The sequence below is a fragment of the Herpailurus yagouaroundi genome, unplaced genomic scaffold (genome assembly GCF_014898765.1).
Source record: "Herpailurus yagouaroundi ecotype Mexico unplaced genomic scaffold, PumYag 216, whole genome shotgun sequence".
NCBI lineage: Eukaryota > Metazoa > Chordata > Mammalia > Carnivora > Felidae > Herpailurus > Herpailurus yagouaroundi.
In genome coordinates, this window is record NW_024412447.1 from 5,122,988 (window position 1) to 5,142,997 (window position 20,010).

At 43.0% G+C, this 20,010-nt stretch overlaps 1 protein-coding gene across 4 annotated transcripts in view; it reads left to right on the plus strand.

Moving 5' to 3' along the window:
* RSPH10B (radial spoke head 10 homolog B) overlaps positions 1-20,010 on the plus strand; it is a 62,964-nt gene that overhangs the window by 5,525 nt on the left and 37,429 nt on the right. For all 4 annotated transcript variants that reach the window (XM_040455862.1, XM_040455864.1, XM_040455865.1 and 1 more), the window contains exons 3-7: positions 2,071-2,146; positions 6,337-6,405; positions 8,034-8,207; positions 9,997-10,082; positions 11,465-11,585. In XM_040455862.1, coding sequence (XP_040311796.1) covers positions 2,071-2,146; positions 6,337-6,405; positions 8,034-8,207; positions 9,997-10,082; positions 11,465-11,585 — 526 coding nt within the window. The remainder of the gene's footprint in view (positions 1-2,070; positions 2,147-6,336; positions 6,406-8,033; positions 8,208-9,996; positions 10,083-11,464; positions 11,586-20,010) is intronic.

Below are 20,010 nucleotides of genomic sequence, written 5' to 3' on the forward strand. Positions count from 1 at the left end.
CAGTTAGATCTTTAATCCATTAAAAAAATGTTTTTAATGTTTGTTTACTTTTGAGAGAGAGAGACACAGAGTGAGAGCGGGGGAGGGGTAGAGAGAAAGGGAGACACAGAAACCCAAGCAGGCCCCAGGCTCTGAGCTGTCAGCACGGACCCTGACGTGGGGCTTGAACTCACGATCCTCAAGATGATGACCTGAGCTGAAGTCGGATGCTTAAATGACTGAGCCACCCGGGTGCCCCAGATTTGTAATCCATTTTGAGTCTTGTTTTGTGCATGGTATGAGAAAGTGGTCTCAATTCACTCTTTGGCATGTATCTGTCCAGTTTTCCCACCACCGTCTACTGAGAGGCTGTCTTTCCCCCTTTGTGTATTCTTGCCTCCTTTGTTGTAGATTAACTGACCGTGGAAGTGTGGCTTTAATGGACTGTCTGTTCTGTTCCATAGATCTGTATGTCTATTCTTCTCCCAGTACCATACTCTTTCGATAACTACAGCTTTGTAGTAGATCTTGAAATCTGGGATTGTGATGCCTCCAGCTTTATTTCCGTTCTTCAAGATGGCTATTCAGGGGCTTTTGTGGTGCCATACAAATCTTAGTGTTATTTGTTCTAGTCCTGTGAAAAATGCTGTTGGCATTCTGATAGGGATTTCATTGAATCTGCAGATTGCTTTGGGTAGGATGGACATCTTAACAATATTAATTCTTAATCCACGAGCATGGCATATCGTTTCATTCGTGTTGCCTTCAGTTTCTTTCATCTGTGTTTTATAGTTTTCAGAGTGTAGGTCAGGTCTTTCACCACCTGGGTTAAATTTGTTCCTAGGTATTTTATTGTTTTTGATGCAATCGTAAATGGAATTGTTTTCTTAATTTCTCTCTTATTTTATTAGTGTATTAGTGTATTCCATATATTTCTGTATTCCATGTATTCTGTATTCCATGTATTTCTGTATTCTATTAATGTATAGAAGTGCAACCGAGGGGCGCCTGGATGGTTCAGTTGGTTAAGTGTCTGATTTTTGGTTTTGGCTCAGGTCGTGATCCCAGGGTCATAGGATTGAGCTCTCTGCACTGAGCATGGAGCCTGCTTCGGATTCTCTCTCCCTCTCTCTCTGCCCCTCCCCTGCTCGCATTCTCTCTCTCTCTGTCTCTCTCTGTCTCTCTCTCAAAATAAACAAACTTAAAAAGATTTTTAAAAATTATCATCATAAAAGACACATAACGTAGAACTTCCTATTTTCACCATTTTAAGTGTACAATTCAGGGGCACTAAGTACCCTCATCCTGTTGTACAACCATCACCACTATCAATTTCCAGAACTTTTTCATCATCCCAGACCGAAACTGCCCAGAACAAACCCTCACCTTCCATCTCTGCCCCTTTTCACTATTTCCTCCTGGCTGTTGGCTCTCCCTACAATCTCTTCTCCACACAGTGGCCATCCAGATGCTCTTTTTCTGACATAAATCTGACCGTGGCCAGCTCCCCTCTTAGAACCTTCTCCTGATTCCTCCTAGAGGAACCCCACCCCCCACCCCAGCGTCTGTCTCCTCTCCTCTTCTCTTTCTCTCTCCTTCCTGTTCTCCAGCTGGGCTGCCCTCCTTTCTGTTGGCTGAACTTGAGCTGTTGGCTCCTTCCTGCCACAGGGCCTTTGCACTTGCTGCATCCTCTACCCAGAGTTCTTCTTAAGGCTGTTTGTTTTATGACCTGCACATCTCACTACAACTCCTGTGTCCTTCAAGAGGCCCTGACCGCCTGTACACAGCAGCTGCCTCCTCCTTATTCTCAGCATCACTCCCCAATCATGTCTGTCATAAAAATTGAACATGATCCGGAATCCTCTTGTTTGTTTGTTTCCTCTTTGCTGCCTGTCTCTCCGCAGTCAGCTAGGGTCACCCGAGGGCAGGAACTTTCCAGTCTTGTTCACAGTGGCCCTCGGGGAACATATGTTGAATGAACGAATGTGAAATATTGTTTGTACTTCTTCATTGATGCTAATTATGACTTTAACCCACCATCGCTTGTGGTTGCTCACACCACTCATTACCTTGAGCTTTATTTCTTTGCAGCTATGAAGGGGAAAAAGTCCATGGACTGTATGAGGGAGAAGGCTTTGCGGTCTTTCAAGGAGGCTGTACCTACCACGTGAGTTACACGTCTCGGGGATGGGCAGGGAGGGGAGGACGGTGAGAACATTCTGGGAGAGTCTGAAATTCGTATCTCCAGAAAAGTCTGTTGAGTCTTCAAAAGAAATTGGAAGTACTTACTGCTGATTTGACTTTGAACCCCGTTACCTATTTTAAGGTAAAACCATGGATCCACACCTCAGAAGTCATCATTTTAGATTGTTTTCTTTTCCTGATTTTTAATAAATGTTTATGTTAGAGAGAGAGAGACAGAGCATGAGCAGGGGAGGGGCAGGGAGAGAGGGAGACACAGAATCCGAAGCAGGCTCCAGGCTCTGAGCTGTCAGCACAGAGCCCGACGCGGGGCTCGAACTCGTGAACCACGAGATCATGACCTCAGCCGAAGTTGGATGCTTAACCGACGGCGCCCCCCTTTTCCTGATTTTCATTTATTGTCCAAACAACCTGAAGGCGACTGGAGCAAATATCAAAGAGTAAAATCCCAGTGTTGTCACCCCTTTGCCATTAAATGCTTTGGACACGCCGCGTCCCTTTAATTCCTCGAATGGACGTATCAGCATTTATAGGGCCTACTGATTTCGCAGATAACATCTTGAAACTTTTTTCACTTATGAATAATTTGCTGCCTTGCTGCATGCTTTGCGTAACTTAAATATTTTGCGGCAAAATATACATAAAACCTACCATTGTAACCATTTTTGAGTGTACAGTCAGGGGCATTAAGCACAGGACCCTCCCCAGCCTCCACCTCCAGAAACCTTCATCCTCCCAAACCGAGACTCTGGCCCCAGTTAAACACCAGCCACCCCCGTGTCTTCCTCCGTAATATTTAAAATACTGCATAGCTCTCTGATTTACTGTTCATGACTACACCATAATTATTTGATCACTTTTGAAGTGTTTTCATTTTTTTCCCCATCATTAGCAATGGCACAGTAGATCATTCAGATTATCGAAGAAACGTGTGCTTTTTTAAAACAATATAATTTACCAGGGTGCCTGGGTGGCTCAGTTGGTTAAGCATTGGACTTCAGCTCAGGTCATGATCTCGCCATCCATGAGTTCAAGCCCCGCATCGGGTTCTGTGCTGACAGCTCGGAGCCTGGAGCCTGCTTCGGGGTCTGTGTCCCCCTCTCTCTGACCCTCCCCCGTTCATGCTCTTTCTCTGTCTCAAAAATAAATAAAAATTTAATTTAAAAAATAAATAATAAGTAAAAATAAAAAATATAATTTATTGTCAAATTGGCTTCCATACAACACCCAGTGCTCATCCCAACAGGTGCCCTCCTCCATGCCCATCACTCACTTTCCCCTCTCCCCCCCACTCCCCCATCAGCCCTCAGTTCTCTGTATTTAAGAGTCTGTTAAAAAAAAACTATTTTTCCCCTCCCCCCCCTCCCATGTTCTTCCATTAAGTTTCTCAAGTTCCGCATACGAGTGAACACATAAGGTATCTGTCCTTCTCTGACTTATTTCGCTCAGCATGATACCTTCCAGTTCCATCCAGGTTGCTGCAAATGGCAGGATTTCGTTCTTTCTCGTTGCCAAGTAGCATTCCATTGTATCTATAAACCACATCTTCCTTATCCATTCGTCAGTCGATGGACATTTAGGCTCTTTCCATAATTTGGCTGTTGTTGAAAGCGCTGCTATATAAACATTGGGGTAGAAACGTGTGTTTTCAATAAGAACAAATTTTTGTGGTTGGGGTCAGAAAGCAGGGGTTTCAGTCCCCTGATTTTTTTTCCCCCCCACTAAACATACAACATGTTCTTATTCCTGCGTCATGTAAACTCCTAAAAACGCCATTAGCGTGGGTGAATAATAGTCATGAATGTGGCCGTCCCGTCTGGCCTCGGCCAGTTTTGGAATCAGCTGTTGTGTTCATGCTGACCAGTCTCCTTTCACCAATCGGGGCGCTAAGTGCACTGCTGTGTGAATAGGACCGAGTGTGGAGGCTGCTTGAGATCCTCTCTCTCCCCCCACCCCCTGCCTGCCTCTCTCCCCTGCCCGGTGCTCACTCTAAAATAAAAAAAAATTAAAAAATCAACCAGCGACACCCAGTTCTCGATTACACAAGATCAACCTCTCCCAGGCTGCTGAGGACACAGTATCGGCTCCTATTACCCCAGAGGGTCTTGTCTCCGGTGGCCTTCGTCCACAGCGACCCGGTAGCTCCAGCCTGGCCCAGTGGCCTTGCCTTAACTGTTGATGTGGGGGCAAATACCCCTCCATTTCTGAGATCTCCTCCCCACCACTGCCTGCTGCTTGCTGGGTAAACTTTCCGTATTTTCCTCAGACTCAAATTATTTTGATTAAAAATAATCATCTGTTGGGGCGCCTGGGTGGCTCAGTCAGTTAAGCATCTGACTTTGGCTCAGGTCATGATCTCCCGGTTCATGAGTTCAAGCCTTGAGTCAGGCTCTGTGCTGACAGCTTGGAGCCTGGAGGCTGCTTCGGATTCTGTGTCTCCCTCTCTCACTGCCCCTCTCCCACTTGTGCTCTGTCTCTGTCTGTCTCTCTCTCTCAAAAGTGAATAAATGTTAAAAAAAATTTGTTTTAAATAATCATCATTCGGCTCTCATTTAAATTGCGAGAGCGGCAGACCCAGCAGAATGACTCTACTGTGGCCCCAGGCCCCGAGTCAGACCGTGGGTATGTCACATGTTTAGATCACAATCCCCTAAAGATAGACAATAAAGCCAAACATTTCATGGAACATTTGCCCTTACCATGTAGACACAGCATGATCTTTTCTAGTGTAGTTTGTTCATTAAAGCACCAGTTGTTGCGACTGTAATTGATTCCATAATACAAACAACAGCCGGCCTGCGGCTGGAAAGCCCCTGGTTGCCCCGTGGTTTTCCTCAATGCCAGCCAGACTCCTGTGAGCCCAGGCTAACCTGGATGCCTAACAAAATGTGTCTTCTTGCTAGTGAGTTAGGGCCGTGGTTCCTGAGTGCGGTCCTGGGGACCAGCAGCATTACCTGGGTATTTTTTTTTTTCAAAATGCTCATTCTTGGGCAACAGCCCAGACCTGCTGATGAATTAGAATCTCCAGGGTGGGCCCAGCAATCCCCAGATGATTTCTGAAGCATTCAAGAGTCTGAGAACCACTGACTTAGGGCACTGTTACATATTCCTCCTTCGCCCACTGACTCTAACAAGGTGATTCTAAGGAACAACTAGGAGTACTCTTTTTTTTTCTGAGTTTATTATATACTTATTTTGAGAGACAGAGAGAGAGAGAGGGAGTATGCACAAGCTGGGGAGGGGCAGAGAGAGAGAGTCCCAAGCAGGTTCCGTGCTATCAGCACAGAGCCAGACGTGGGACTCGATCCCACAATCCGTGAGATCATGATCTGAGCTGAGATCTAGAGTCAGACGCTTAATGACTGAGCCTCCCAGGTGGCCCAAACTGGGAGTACTTTTCAGCCTCGTTTTCCCTGATTACATTTAGGCATTCAGGCGTGCAAAGTTTTCGGTGACTAGTTCCTATGTGTTAACAACAGACACTAAATATAAGTGGACCCTCCTGACAACTGCATATTGTCTACATAGAGGAATATTCAGGGGGCACGGGCGCACCTATACGGATAAGTCCCAGTAAGTGGAAAACAGACGAGCGTGAAATTTACAAATGGGGTACTTTCTAACATCCAGATAACGGTTTTAACCAGGTCTACCTAGTTTAAATAATTTTTAAAAAATCCTTAAACTTTGAAATGCAAAACCAAAAGCATATGAATTCTTTTAGATTGTGGAATTTTTACCTAGCTTAATTAGGAGAGGAAGACACAGACCGAACTTAAAACTCACGTTTAAGTGTCACACAGGACTGCTTGGTGTAGGTTTTGGGGAATTTGGATAAGCGTATTCATGCAGATGGAAGTGGGATGGGGCGCCTGGGTGGTTCAGTCGGTTAAACGTCCGACTTCGGCTCAGGCTGTGATCTCACGGTTCATGAGTTTGAGCCCCACATCAGGCTCTGTGCTGACAGCTCGGAGCCTGGAGCCTGATTCGGATTCTGTGTCTCCCTCTCTTTGTGACCCTCCCCCCTCAAAGATGAATAAACAGTTTAAAAAATTAAAAAAAAAGAAAGTGGGATAAGGCTCCATTCTGAGAACTAAAACCAGCTGTTACGTAGAATCAATGGTCCTAATGGTTTGTTGTTGTTCTGTTTTAAAGGGTATGTTTTCAGAAGGACTTATGCACGGACAAGGGACTTATGTTTGGGCCGATGGACTGAAATATGAGGTAAAGTATGTCCTGTGTTATAGTTTTACACTGTAATTAACACAATGTAACGGTCAGCTTCCCACAATCAAACCTACTACTGTCACAAGAGTAATTCAGCTCACGGGTCTAAAAAAGTCCACAGAACCCAGGCGCCTGGGCGACTCAGTAGCTTAAGCATCTGACTCTTGATTCCAGCTCAGGTCACGATCTCGCGGTTCGTGAGATTGAGCCCTGAGTTGGGCTCTGCGCTGACAGCTCAGAGCCTCCTTGAGATTCTGTCTCTCCCTCTCTCTCTGCCCCTCCCCTACTCTCTCTCTCTCAAAATAAAAAAATAAACTTAAAAAAAAAAAGACCCCAGAACCAAAGAATACAGGTGAAAAGTAACTTGTTAACTGCACGGGACCCTCTGGCAATCAGTACTGCGTTCATCCTTACACTCTAGATGTCTCCTGGGCGGGCACAGCACCCGTGCATTTATTTGGCCTGTCTTACTCTTCACAAACACAAGTAGAGTTTATTGTACACTCTCTTCTGTCCCTTTAGTTTTTGGAGATCACACCATAGCCGTTCGTCCAGATCCACCTAGTTTTACTGGCTGCTTTTATTCTATGATGTGGGTTTCACTTAACCCGTCTTGCCGGTTTAAAGGGACTGTGTATTTTTTAAATCGATTGCTAGAAGGCTGTTCTCAAACTCGCAATTGCAGGGTTGCTAGTGATGGGGTTTATAAGTGGTAGTGACGACCTTTAAAACCTATGCACATGTGCTCATATTCAAATGGCAGCCAGGTGAGGGAAGCAGAGACAAGTGCCGGCCAGGTGGGCAGCACCACCCTGGCTTCTAGCCTGTGGCCCTTGGTTTATGGTCTCTGGAAGTTCGAAGGCGGGACTCCTAGGAGGCACAGACCCTCCCACGCCAGCCTAGACAGGAGGGTTTATGGGTGGGATTTGGGCTGTCACAGAAGTATCTTCAGGGAGGTCAGCTGGCCTCATGGGATCAGGCCAGGCTGCCCTGTCCTCTTTTCTCCATTGGCTGGCCGCCTCCAGCCAGGTCTCCTTCCTGAGAGAGAATCCAGTGGCTCAGGGCTGTGGTGCATGGAACTGCGCGCTGCCCACTCAGCTGACGTCCTGGCCCCAAGCAAAGCGGATTCTCTGGAAGTCACCCACAGGGCGGGCGGTTGGCTGGTGTGTCTACAGAATATTTTGATGGACCACAGGCAGAAAGAAGGGTTGCCGTGAGTTGATCACTAAGCCGGGCTAATCACCAGAGTCCCCTGGAGAGAACACAGGATCCCAGGGCATTGGGCCTCCTTCGAGGTGGGTTCCAAGACTCTAAAGTTCCCGAGGCCGGGATCGCAAACCACCACTGTTCCACGTCACCTGTTTGCTTCTTGGAGCCTTCTCTGCACTCAGCTATTTTATCCTGCTGGTGCTTCTGCCCAGGAGAGGGGAGGTGAGGGAGGATGGAGTGTGTAGAGAAGGAGGGAGGAGGGTGGAGGCTGGGGGAGGGGGGCGGATACTCCACTGTTTCCGTGGAGGAGAGACAGGAATAGTATCCAGTAGTCAAGGAGGCATCTCAGTCTGCCCATAGGAGAGGGGTCTCTCTACTGCCTTCTTTCTCTCACTCTCAGGGTCGTTTTGCCCTAGGGGGAGTTTGTGAAGAACATGCCCATGAAGCATGGCGTGTACACGTGGCCGGATGGCAGCACCTATGAAGGAGAAGTGCTACACGGCGTGAGGCACGGATTTGGTATGTTCGTATGTGGCACGCACCCCGTGTCCTACATCGGCCAATGGTGTCACGGCAAGAGACACGGGAAGGTGGGTGAGGCGGCCACTTGACTCCCGTCCATAGATAGGATGAACAAATAGAGGTATGGGAGGTAGGGGGCTGTCCTACAACTATGTTTATTGACGTGAAATCCACATCACACGAAACTCACCATTTCAGAGTCTGCAATTCAGCGGCATTCAGTGCATTCTCAGTGCTGTGAGACTGCCACCTCTGTCTAGTCCCAGAACATTTTCATCCACCCTCCAAAGTACAGCCCTGTACCCACCGGGCAGTTATTTCCCACCCGGACCCCCCGGTGGCCACCATTCTGCTTCCTGTCTCTATGGGTTTACCTACTCTGGATGTTTCATGTGAATGGAATCCTGTGTTATGTGGCCTTTTGGATCTGGCTTTTTTTATTCAGCATCATGTTTTTGAGATCCATGCATGTTGTAGGTACTTAATTCTTTTTTGTGGCTAATAGTCCACCATATGGATGGACCACATTTTGTTTATCTGTTCATCCATTGATGGGCACTTGGGCTCTTTCCATCTTTTGGCTTCTGTGAATAGCACCACTATGAACGCATGTGTAAGGATTATTTGGGTCCTTGTCTTCAGTTCTCTGGCGTATAAACCTAGGAGTGGAATATGGTAACTCGATGTTTAACGCTTTGAGGAACCTCCCGACTGTTTTCCACAGCATCTGGCCCAATTTACAGTCTCACCACTACCACAGGTGATACTTTTAAGCAAGGTTGCTGTTTCTGGCACTATTTGCTTTTGTATCGGATGATAAAATACCGCAGCAGTGTTTTCATAAAATGTTATAAGAAAAGAAACAGTCTACCATTATAATCATCATTCGACTCGAATATAGACAATTCTGTCCATTGGCTTCCCTTCCTTTCCCTTCCCTTGTTCAGCTCTTAGTGGATCAATTCAGACTGGGGGTGGTGGCAGCTTCTAGACAACGGCCCCTGGATGGCTGCACGAAGGAACAAGCCAGCTTGGTAGTGGAGAAGAAGATAGAAAAATCACACACACACACACACACACACACACACACAAAGAAATAAACCACCGAATAAAGAAGCAACCTGAGGCCATTCAGTGAAGGTCCTCATACGTGCATGGTGACTAGTACTATTCCTCAGAGGAGTCACTGAAGAAAGGTTACACCATGTTCACTTAAACTTGGAGGCAGTCTTGGGGTGCCTGGGTGGCTCAGCCGGTTAAGCGTCTGACTTTGGCTCAGGTCACGATCTCATGGTTCGTGAGTTTGAGCCCCGCGTTGGGCTCTCTGCTGACGGCTCAGAGCCTGGAGCCTGTTTTGGATTCTGTGTCTCCCTCTCTCTCTGCCCCTCCCCTGCTCCTGCTCTGTCTCTCTCTGTCTCTCAAAAATAAATAAATGTTAAACTCGGAGGAAGTCAAATAAGGTGACAAATGGGTAAAACGAAAGTGGTTTAGGGACATAAAAGGGGCTGGCCTTCCAGTTACACAGAAGGTGCTACTACTCGGTTTAGGTAACAACACAACGGGATTATTCAGGTACTTACTTGACTCACAGTTATCGAATATAATATATATAATATAATGATTAGCCCTAATGTGACACCTCACTATTAAGGAGTCATTGATTGGTGGCATCTCTTTCTTACTTGGTGGATACTTCACCATTTTCTCGATTACAAGACAGAAACATATCATGGATTAAATGTCTTGCCTTCATAGGACATTGACTTCCACATAGTTCGGCCTCCTTTAATTTATCTTTGCCTTTAATAAACATTTGCTGTATGACTTGCTTTGTTAAAATGATATTATTTGTTTTAGGGCTCTATTTATTACAACCAAGAAGGTACCTCTTGGTACGAGGGGGACTGGGTATACAACATCAAAAACGGCTGGGGGATAAGGTGGTAAGTATTACCATGGCCGCTCTGGGGGTGTGGGGGGGAAAGGGTGTGGGGGCCCAAATGATTTTCACTTAGGTGCTTAAAGATAAGGTGCAGAGGGGCACCTGGGTGGCTCAGTTGATTAAGCGTCCGACTCTTGATTTTGGCTCAGGTCATGATCTCAAGGTTCGTGGGTTCGAGCCTCGTATTGGACTCCATGCCGACAGCACAGAGCCTGCTTGGGATTCTCTCTCCCTCTCTCTTCCCCTCCCTGCTTGTTCTCTCTCTTCTCTTTCTCAAAATAAATAAACTTTGAAAAAAAAAAGATAAGGTGCAGAAATTTCGGAGAACACATTTTCTATATAAGCAGGGCGGAATATTTCAATTCACCCCAATGGAATCTCCATAGTGATGAAAATATTTTACAGAAAATTTAAAGGAACGTTATATTAAATGAGATCTAATGATACAACCGTACTTTATCACACGTAGAAACTTTGTTCTCTCGTTCATGAATATCTCGTATGTTTTCAGAAGACTCTTGACATGTTTGCTTGATTTTAGATCGAGCTGATGGAGTCATATATTTTAAGGATTGAAATATTTGGGGGCGAGGGGTGCGTGGGTGGCTCAGTCAGTTAAGCATCTGACTTCATCTCAGGTCATGATCTCATGGTTCGTGGGCTCAAGCCCCACATTAGGCTCTGTGCTGACAGCTCAGAGCCAGGAGCCTGCTTTGGATTCTCTCTCTCTCTCTCTCTCTCCCTCTCCCTCTCCCTCTCCCTCTCCCTCTCCCTCTCCCTCTCCCCCCCTCTCCTATTTGCACTCTGTTTCTCTGTCTCTCAAAAATAAATGTTAACAAACATTTTTTAACAAAAAGGGAGCAAAAATGTTAACTAATCATACTACTATACGGAGTTGTTTTTAAAAGATTTAAAATCCCTGCTCTTATCCTCCTTATCACCTTAATTAAATGATCAGAGGATTTAATAAAGTGGGTTGTCTTATCCCTAAGATGATGATTTTTACCACCTGTCCATTTGAGGAGACTGTATGGGCACAAGGGTTGGATTTCTTCAAAGGTGTTTAGAGAAAAAGTTTAAAGGACAGTCTTCTTAGGGGCGCCTGGGTGACTCAGTTGGTTTAGCTTCAGACTTCGGCTCAGGTCATGATCTCGAGGTTCATGAATTTGAGCCCGACGTCGGGCTCTGTGCTGACAGCTCGGAGCCTGGAGCCTGCCTCGGATTCTGTGTCTCCCTCTCTCTCTGTCCCTCCCCTGCTTGAGCTCTGTCTCTTTCTGTTTCAGAAAAATAGGTACACATTTTAAGAAATGTAAAAGAAAGTCTTCCTAAAGATAAGTGTTGTACATAAAATAACCGATTGTTTTTCATTTTTCTCGGTCCCAGTTACAAGTCTGGAAACATATATGAAGGGCAGTGGCAGGACAACGTGAGCCACGGGGAAGGCAGGATGAGGTGGCTGACGACCAACGAAGAGTACACGGGGCAGTGGGAGAAGGGCGTCCAGGTACGGCGCCCGTGGGTGTGACCCGCATGCACCCAGACGGGGACGCTGCTGATGCCCTGCACACGCGTCACTTGGTATATCATCCGGTCACCTGAAACTTCAACACTGCTAAATTTAGAAACCCAAAGTATGATTTGCTGGTCCAGACCATCTTTTTTTAGTGCCATTTTATTATTTAGGTTTCTCTAAAGGTCTTACACACGGGTGAGCAACAAAATGGTTTTTTTTTAAATATTTATTTTGAGAGAGAAAGAGTGTGTGAGTCGCGGGGGGAGCAGAGAAAGAGAGGCAGAGAGAGAACCCCAAGCAGCCTCCACATGGTCAGTGCAATTTGTGGGCTCGGCCCCACAAGCCATGAGATCGTGACCTGAGCCAAAACCAAGAGTCGGACCCTGAACCTACTGATCCACCTAGGCGCCCCCAAGCAAGCAGATCTCAATTCCCATGGCTCGTGTGTAGACCAAGACTATTATCTATGCCTTAGGAGCTGTGTATTTCCCGCACAGAAAAGAAAGGCTTCATACGGTTAGTTTTATATGGTTTATACAAGCTTGGGTTTTCTGATAATATCTGCATATTAATCTGGTAATTAGGGGCCTTGCTGAACTCACATAATAGTTCTGGTCAGTATTTTGTAGGTTCTTTGGGATTTTTTAATATAGACAATCCCAAGCACGGGTGCAGGGGCAGACAGCCTCGCATTGGGCCTGAGCCTAGTGGGAAAGCATTCAGTCTTTCATCATGGGCGATGTTTGCTGTGGGTTTTTCAGGGATGCTCTTTATCAGGAAGAGCCATCATTTATTAGGAGGAAGCGCTCTAACTCTTCATTTGCTTACAGTTTTTATCATGAATGGATGTGAAGTTTGTCCAGTGCTTTTCTGCCTCCAGTGGGAGGATCTGTGTGGTTTTTCTTCTCTAGTCTGTTGATCATGTTGAATTACATTGATTTATTTTCTTAAAAAAATTATTTTACTATTAAACTAAAATTAAGTTTTTAATTTTAATTCCAGGTAACGTACAGTATTGTATTAGTTTCAGGTGTGCAATTTAGTGATTCAACACTTGTATACATCACCCTGTGCTCATCATGACAAGTGCCTTCATCCCAGCACCTGTTTCTTCCACCCTCCTGCCCACCTCCCCTCTGGCAACCATCACTTTGTTCTCTGTAGTTAAGAATCTGTTTCCTGCCTCGACTCTCTCTGGCTCTCTCTCCATTTTTTTTTCCCTTTTCTTGTTTTGCTTCTTAACTTTGCTTGTATTTGTCTTTCTCTGATTCATTTTGTTTAGCATTAGCGTCTCTAGCTCCATCCATGTCATTGCAAATGGCCACATAATCTTTTCGATGGCTGAGTAATATTCCATCGTGCGTGTGTGTGTGTGTGTGTGCGCGCTCGCATGTGTGCATGTACCACATCTTCTTTACCCATTCATCAGTCAGTGGACACAGCTCCTTCCATATCTGGGCTGTTGAAAATAATGCTGCTATAGGGGCGCCTGGGTGGCGCAGTCGATTAAGCGTCCGACTTCAGCCAGGTCACGATCTCGAGGTCCGTGAGTTCGAGCCCCACGTCGGGCTCTGGGCAGATGGCTCAGAGCCTGGAGCCTGTTTCCGAATCTGTGTCTCCCTCTCTCTCTGCCCCTCGCCCGTTCATGCTCTGTCTCTCTCTGTCCCCAAAATAAATAAACGTTGAAAAAAAAAGTTAAAAAAAAAAAAAAGAAAAGAATGCTGCTATAAACATGGGGGTGCATGTATCTCTCAATTAGTGTTTTTCTATTCTTTGGGTAAATAGTAGTGTGATTGCTGGATTCTAAGATAGTTCTATTTTCAGTGTTTTGAGGAACCTCCGTACTGTTCTCCACAGTGCCTGCACCAGTTTGCATTCCCACCAACAGTGCAAGAGGGTTCCCTTTTCTCCACATCCTCACCAACACCTGTTGTTTCTTGTGGTGTCGATTTTAGCCATTCTGACAGGTGTGAGGTGATACCTCATCATCGTTTTGATTTGCATTTCCCTGACGATGAGTGGTCACGAGTATCTTTTCACGGGTCTCTTGGCCATCTGTATATCTTCTTTGGAGAAATGTCTGTTCGTGTCTTTTGCCCATTTTTTAATTGGATTGTTTTTTGGGTGTTGAGATTTCTGAGTTCTGTATATATTTTGGATTCTAGCCCTTTATTGGATATGTTATTTGCAGACATCTTCTCCCATTCTGTTGGTTGCGTTTTGGTTTTGTTGATTGTTTCCTTCACTGTGCAGAAGCTTTTTGTCTTGATGAGGTCCCAATAGTTTATTTTTGCTTTTGTTTCTCTTGCTTCAGGAGACAGATCTAGAAAAAACCTGCTACAGCCGATGTCACAGAAATTGCTGCATATGCTCTTTTCTAGGATTTTTATGGTTTCAGGTCTCACATGTAGGTCCTTAGTCCATTTTGAATTTTTTTCTCTATATAGTGTAAGAAAGTGGTCCAGTTTCATTCTTTTGTATGTGCCTCTCCAGTTTTCCCATTAGCATATGTTGAAAAGACAGTCTTTTCTTTAAAAATAGTTATTTTTTTTTAAGTTTATTTTTTGAGACAGCACAAGTGGGGAAGGGGGAGAGAGAGAGAGAGAGAGAGAGAGAGAGAATGAGAGCGAGAATGAGAGTATGTCAAGCAGGCTCCATGCTGCCAGGGCAGAGCCCAATATGGGACTCAGACTCAGGAAACTGTGAGATCATGACCTGAGCTGAAACCGAGTCGGGTGCTTAACCAACTGAGCCACCCAGGTGCCCCTGTGTTGTTGTTGTTGTTGTTGTTGTTGTTGTTGTTGTTGTTGTTGTTTAGTTTTTTTATTTCCTTTGAGAGAGACAGAATGTGAGCAGGAGAGGGGCAGAAATATGGAGACATCCAAGCAGGCTCTGTGCACGGTTGGCACAGAGCCCAATGCAGAGCTTGAACTCACGAAACTGTGAGATCATACCTGAGCCAAAATCAAGAGTTGGACACTCAACTGACTGAGCCACCCAGGTGCCCTGAGACTGTCTTTTTCCCATTGGATACTCTTTCCTGCTTTGTCGAAGATTAATTGCCCATATAATTGTGGTTTTATTTCTGGATTTTCTATTCTGTTCTATTGATTTATGTGTCTATTTTTGTGCCGATACCATACTGTTTTAATTACTACAGCTTTATAATAGAACTTGAAGTCCAGAATCATGATGCCTCCAGTTTTGCTTTTCTTTTTCAAGATTGCTTTGGCTATTTGGGATCTTTTGTGTTTCCATACAGATTTTAGGATTGTTTTTTTCTAATTCTGTGAGAAAAGCTGATGATACTTTGATAGAATTTGTGTTAAATCTGTGGATTGCTGTGGGTAGTATAGACATTTTAGCAGTATTTGTTCTTCTAATCCATGAGTATGGAGTGTCTTTTCATTTCTTTGTGTCTTCTTCAGTTTCTTTCATCAGTGTTTTATAGTTTTCAGAGTATAGGTCTTTCACCTTTTTTGATTAGTTTCATTCCTAGGTATCTTATTATTTTTGGGTGCAATTGTAAATGGGTTTTATTAGTTTCTGTTTCTACTGTTTCCTTATTGATCTATAGAAATCCAACAGATTTCTGTATGTTGCTTTTGTATCCTGTAACCTTACTGGATTCATTGTTCAGTTCTAGTAGTATTTTGGTGAAGTCTTACAGGTTTTCTATACTGAATATCATGTCATCTGCAAATAGTGAAAGTTTGGCTGCTTCTTTGCTGATTCGGGTGCCTTTTATTTCTTTTTGTTATCTGATTGCTGTGAGTAGGACTTCTAGTACTATGTTGAATAACAATGGTGAGAATGGATATTTTTTGTCTTGCTCCTGATCATATTGGAAAAGCTCTCAGTTTTTCCCTATTGAGGATGGTATTAGCTGTGGGTTTTTCATATGTGGCCTTTATTACATTGGGGTATGTTCTAAATCTCCTTTGTTGAGGGTGTTTATCATTGAATGGATGTTGTACTTTGTCAAATGCCTTTTCTGCCTCTATTGAAATGATCATGTGGTTCTTGTCCTTTCTCCTATCGATGTGATGTGTCACATTGATTGATTCGTGAATATTGAACCACCCTCATAACCCAGGAATAAATACCACTTGATTGCGGTGAATGATTTTTTTTAATGTATTGTTGGATATGGTTTGCTAGTATTTTATTAAGAATTTTTGCATCCATGTTCCTCAGGGATACTGGCCTGTGGTTCTCTTTTTTTTTAACATTTATTTTTTATTTTAGAGGGGGAGGGGATGGGCAGAGGGGGAGAGAGAGAGAAAGAGAGACAGAGAGAGAATATGAATATGAATGAATGAATCTTAAGCAGGTTCCATGCTAAGAATGGAGCCCAGTACGGAGCTCAATCCCACTACCCTGGGATCGTGACCTGAGCCGAAATCAGAAGCCAGATGCAACTGACTGAGCCACCCAGGCACCCCTCTGGTTCTCTTTGTTAGTGGATGTTTTATCTGGTTTTGGTATTAGGGTAATACTGGCCTCATAGAATTAATTTGGAAGTTTTCCTTTTCTATGTTTTGGAATAGTTTGAGAAGAATAGGCATTAACTCTTCTTTAAATGTTTGGTAGAATCTGGTCCTGGACTTCTGTTTGTTGGGAGGTTTTTTTTGGTTTTTTTTGTTTTTGTTTTTGTTTTTTTTTACTGAGTCAATTTCTTTGCTGGTTATTGGTCTATTCAAATGTTCTATTTCCTCCTATTTTGGTTTTGATAGTTTATATGTTTCTAGGAATGTATCCATTTCTTCCAGGTTGTTCCACTTCATTAGCCTATAGTTTTTCATAACATTCTCTTAGGATTGTTCATATTTTTGAGGTGTTGGTTGTTATTTCTCCTCTCTCATTTGTGATTTTATTTGTTCGAGGCTTTTCTCTTTTTTTCTTGATAATTCTGGCTGGAAGTTTATCAGTTTTGTTGATTGTTTTTCAAAGAACTAGCTCCTGGTTTCATTGATCTGTTCTATTATTATTTTTAGTTTCTATATCATTTATTTTTGCTCTAACCTTTATCATTTCCTTCCTTCTGCTGATTTTAAGTTTTGTCTGTTGTTCTTTTTCTAGCTCCTTTAGGTGCAAATTTAGGTTGTTTATTTGAGATTTTTCTGGCTTCTTGAGGTAGGCCTATATTGCTGTATACTTTCTTCTTAGGTCTGCTTTTGCTGCATCCCAAAGGTTTTGAGCCATCGTGTTTTCATTTTCATTTATTTCCATGTACTTTTTTTTTTTTTAATTTTTTTTTTCAACGTTTATTTATTTTTGGGACAGAGAGAGACAGAGCGTGAACGGGGGAGGGGCAGAGAGAGAGGGAGACACAGAATCAGAAACAGGCTCCAGGCTCTGAGCCATCAGCCCAGAGCCTGACACGGGGCTCGAACTCACGGACCGCGAGATCATGACCTGGCTGAAGTCGGACGCTTAACCGACTGCGCCACCCAGGCGCCCCTTCCATGTACTTTTTAATTTCTTCTTTGAGTTACTGGTTAACCCATTCATGCTTCAGTAGGATGTTCTTTAACTTCCATGTATTTGTGGTCTTTCCAATTTTTTTTCTTGGGGTTGACTTCTAGTTTCATAACATTGTGGTCATATGCATGGTATGATTTCAATCTTCTTGAATTTGTTGAGGTTTGTTTTGTGGGCTAATACATGATCCATTCTGGAGAATGTTCCATGTGCACTCAAATGAGTATTCTACTGTTTTACAATGGAATGTTCTGAATGTATCTGTTAAGTCCATCTGGTTCAGCATGTCATTCAAAGCCATTATTTCCTTGTTGATTCTGTTTAGATGATCTGTCCATTGATGTCAGTGGGGTGTTAAAGTCCCCTGCTATTATTGTATTATTATCAATTAGTTCCTTTATGTTTGTTATTAACTGTTTTATGTATTTGGGTGCTTTCATGTTGGGTGCATAAACATTTACAATTGTTAGATCTTGTTGGATTGTCCTCTTTATGATGATACAGTATCCTCCTTTGTCTTTTGCTACAGTCTTTGTTTTATTTTTATTTTTTTAAGTGTTTGTATTTTTGAGAGAGAGAGAGCAGGGAAGGGGCAGAGAGAGAGGGAGACACAGAATCCAAAGAAAGCTCCAGGTCCTAAGCTGTCAGCACAGAGCCTGATGTGGGGCTCAGACTCACAAGCTGTGAGATCATGACCTGAGCAGAAGTCAGATGCTTAACCGACTAAGCCACCCAGGTGCTCCCACAGCCTTTTTTTTAAAGTCTATTTTATCTGATGTAAATATTGTTACTCTGGCTTTCTTTTGCCATCAATTTGCGTGATAGATGTTTCTCCATCCCCTCACTTTCAATACATTGATTGATTTTCAGATGTTGAATGAACCTTGTATTCCAGTGATATCAACCTGACGTGACCATGATTATATTATCCTTTTTATATGTTGCTAGATTCAATGTCCTAATACTTTGTTGAAAATTTTTGTGTCTATGATCATGAGAGATTTTGATCTTTAGTATTCTTTCCATTTAATATCTTTGCCAGATTTTAGTAACCAGGGTAATGTTGCCACATAAAATGAGTTGGAAAGTGTTCTCTTTAATTTCCTGAGTTTGTAGAATTGGTATTCTCTCTTCTGGAGCCATTTACCTGAAGATGCCAGTGAAGATTTCTAGGACTGGAGCTATCTTTGTGACAAGATTAACAATAAGTTAACTGTATATTAACTATAAAATAACACTTAAAAAATAGATAATGCACTATTCAGGTTATCTGTTTCTTCTTGAGTAAATTTTGGAAGTTTGTGTTATTGAAGGAATTTGTCCATTTCATAGAAATTTATTAACATATGGCTGTGCATAACATTCTCTTGTTATTCTTTTAATCCATATTATAGGAGATCTATAGTGATGTTCCCTGTTTCTTCTGGCATCAGTACTTTGTGTTTTCTCTTTTTTCTTCAGTCCTGGCTAGAGATGTAGCCATGTCCTGAAAATTCTGTAAGAGCCAGTTTTCATGCTATTTATTTTCTCTTGATGGTTTTGAGTTTTTAATTTCATACCTGCTCTTTGTTATTATTTTCCTTCTACGTGCTTCAGGTTTACTATGCTCTTCTCCTTGAGTTGTACTATGGAAGTTTTATTGATTTGAGACATTTCTTCTTTTCTTTTTTTTTTTTTTTTAAATTTTTTTTTTCAACGTTTATTTATTTTTGGGACAGAGAGAGACAGAGCATGAACGGGGGAGGGGCAGAGAGAGAGGGAAACACAGAATCGGAAACAGGCTCCAGGCTCTGAGCCATCAGCCCAGAGCCTGACGCGGGGCTCGAACTCACGGACCGCGAGATCGTGACCTGGCTGAAGTCGGACGCTTAACCGACTGCGCCACCCAGGCGCCCCTCTTCTTTTCTAATACAAACGTTTAATACTAAAATTTTTTCTCCTAACACTGCTTTATCTGTATTCCATTAATTCTGATATGCTTTTAACTTTTGTTCAGTTCAAATATTTTCTAATTTCCCTATGACTTCCTCTTTTGAATATAAATTATTTTGATGTATATTGCTTAATTTCCAAATGTTTGGAGACTTTTTCCAGATTTCTTTCTGTTGTTGATTTTTTGTTTAATTCTATTGTGATCAGAGAACATACTTTGTGTTCTTTACACACTTATTACATTTCTTTTAAATACGTTGTGGTTTATTTTATGGCCCAGAATATGGTCTTTTTCAGTGAATGTTATGTGCATTTCTGCTTTTGTTGAATGGAGTATTCTGTGGATGCCAATTAGATCAAGTTGGTTGGTAGTGTTGTTCTTTATCACATTTCTTCTATAGCACGTTACTCTCTTCTGTCTACTTTTTCTACCCATTTCTCAGAGGAGAGTGTTGAAGTGTCCAAAAATAATTGTAGATTTGTCTATTTCTTCCAAATCTATCAATTTTTGTTTTATATATTTTAAGGCTCTGTTGTTACGTGTAGGATTGTTATGTCTTCTTGGTGCGTTGACCCTTTTTATCATGTTGTAATGTCCCTCTTTAGCCCTGATAATTTCTATTCCTCTGAAGTCTTTTCTGATAGGAATAAAGCTACCCCAGGTTTCTTTTTAGTTTTTAATTGTGGTAAAACACACATAACACAAAATTTACCATCTTAACCATTCTAAAGTGTCCAATTCAGGGGCATTAAGCACATTCACACTGTTGTGAATCACCTCCATCCATCTCCAGAACTCTTCATCTTCCCAAACTGAGACTGTCCCCATTAAACACTCACTCCCCATAACCCCTTCCCCCACCCCCGCCACTGGCTTATATCACTTAGCATAATGTCTTCAACAGACACAATGGGATGAATGAATAAACAAATGGATGATGATATAAACATACAATGGAATATAATTTAGTCTTTAAAAGGCAGGACATTCTATGAGGTG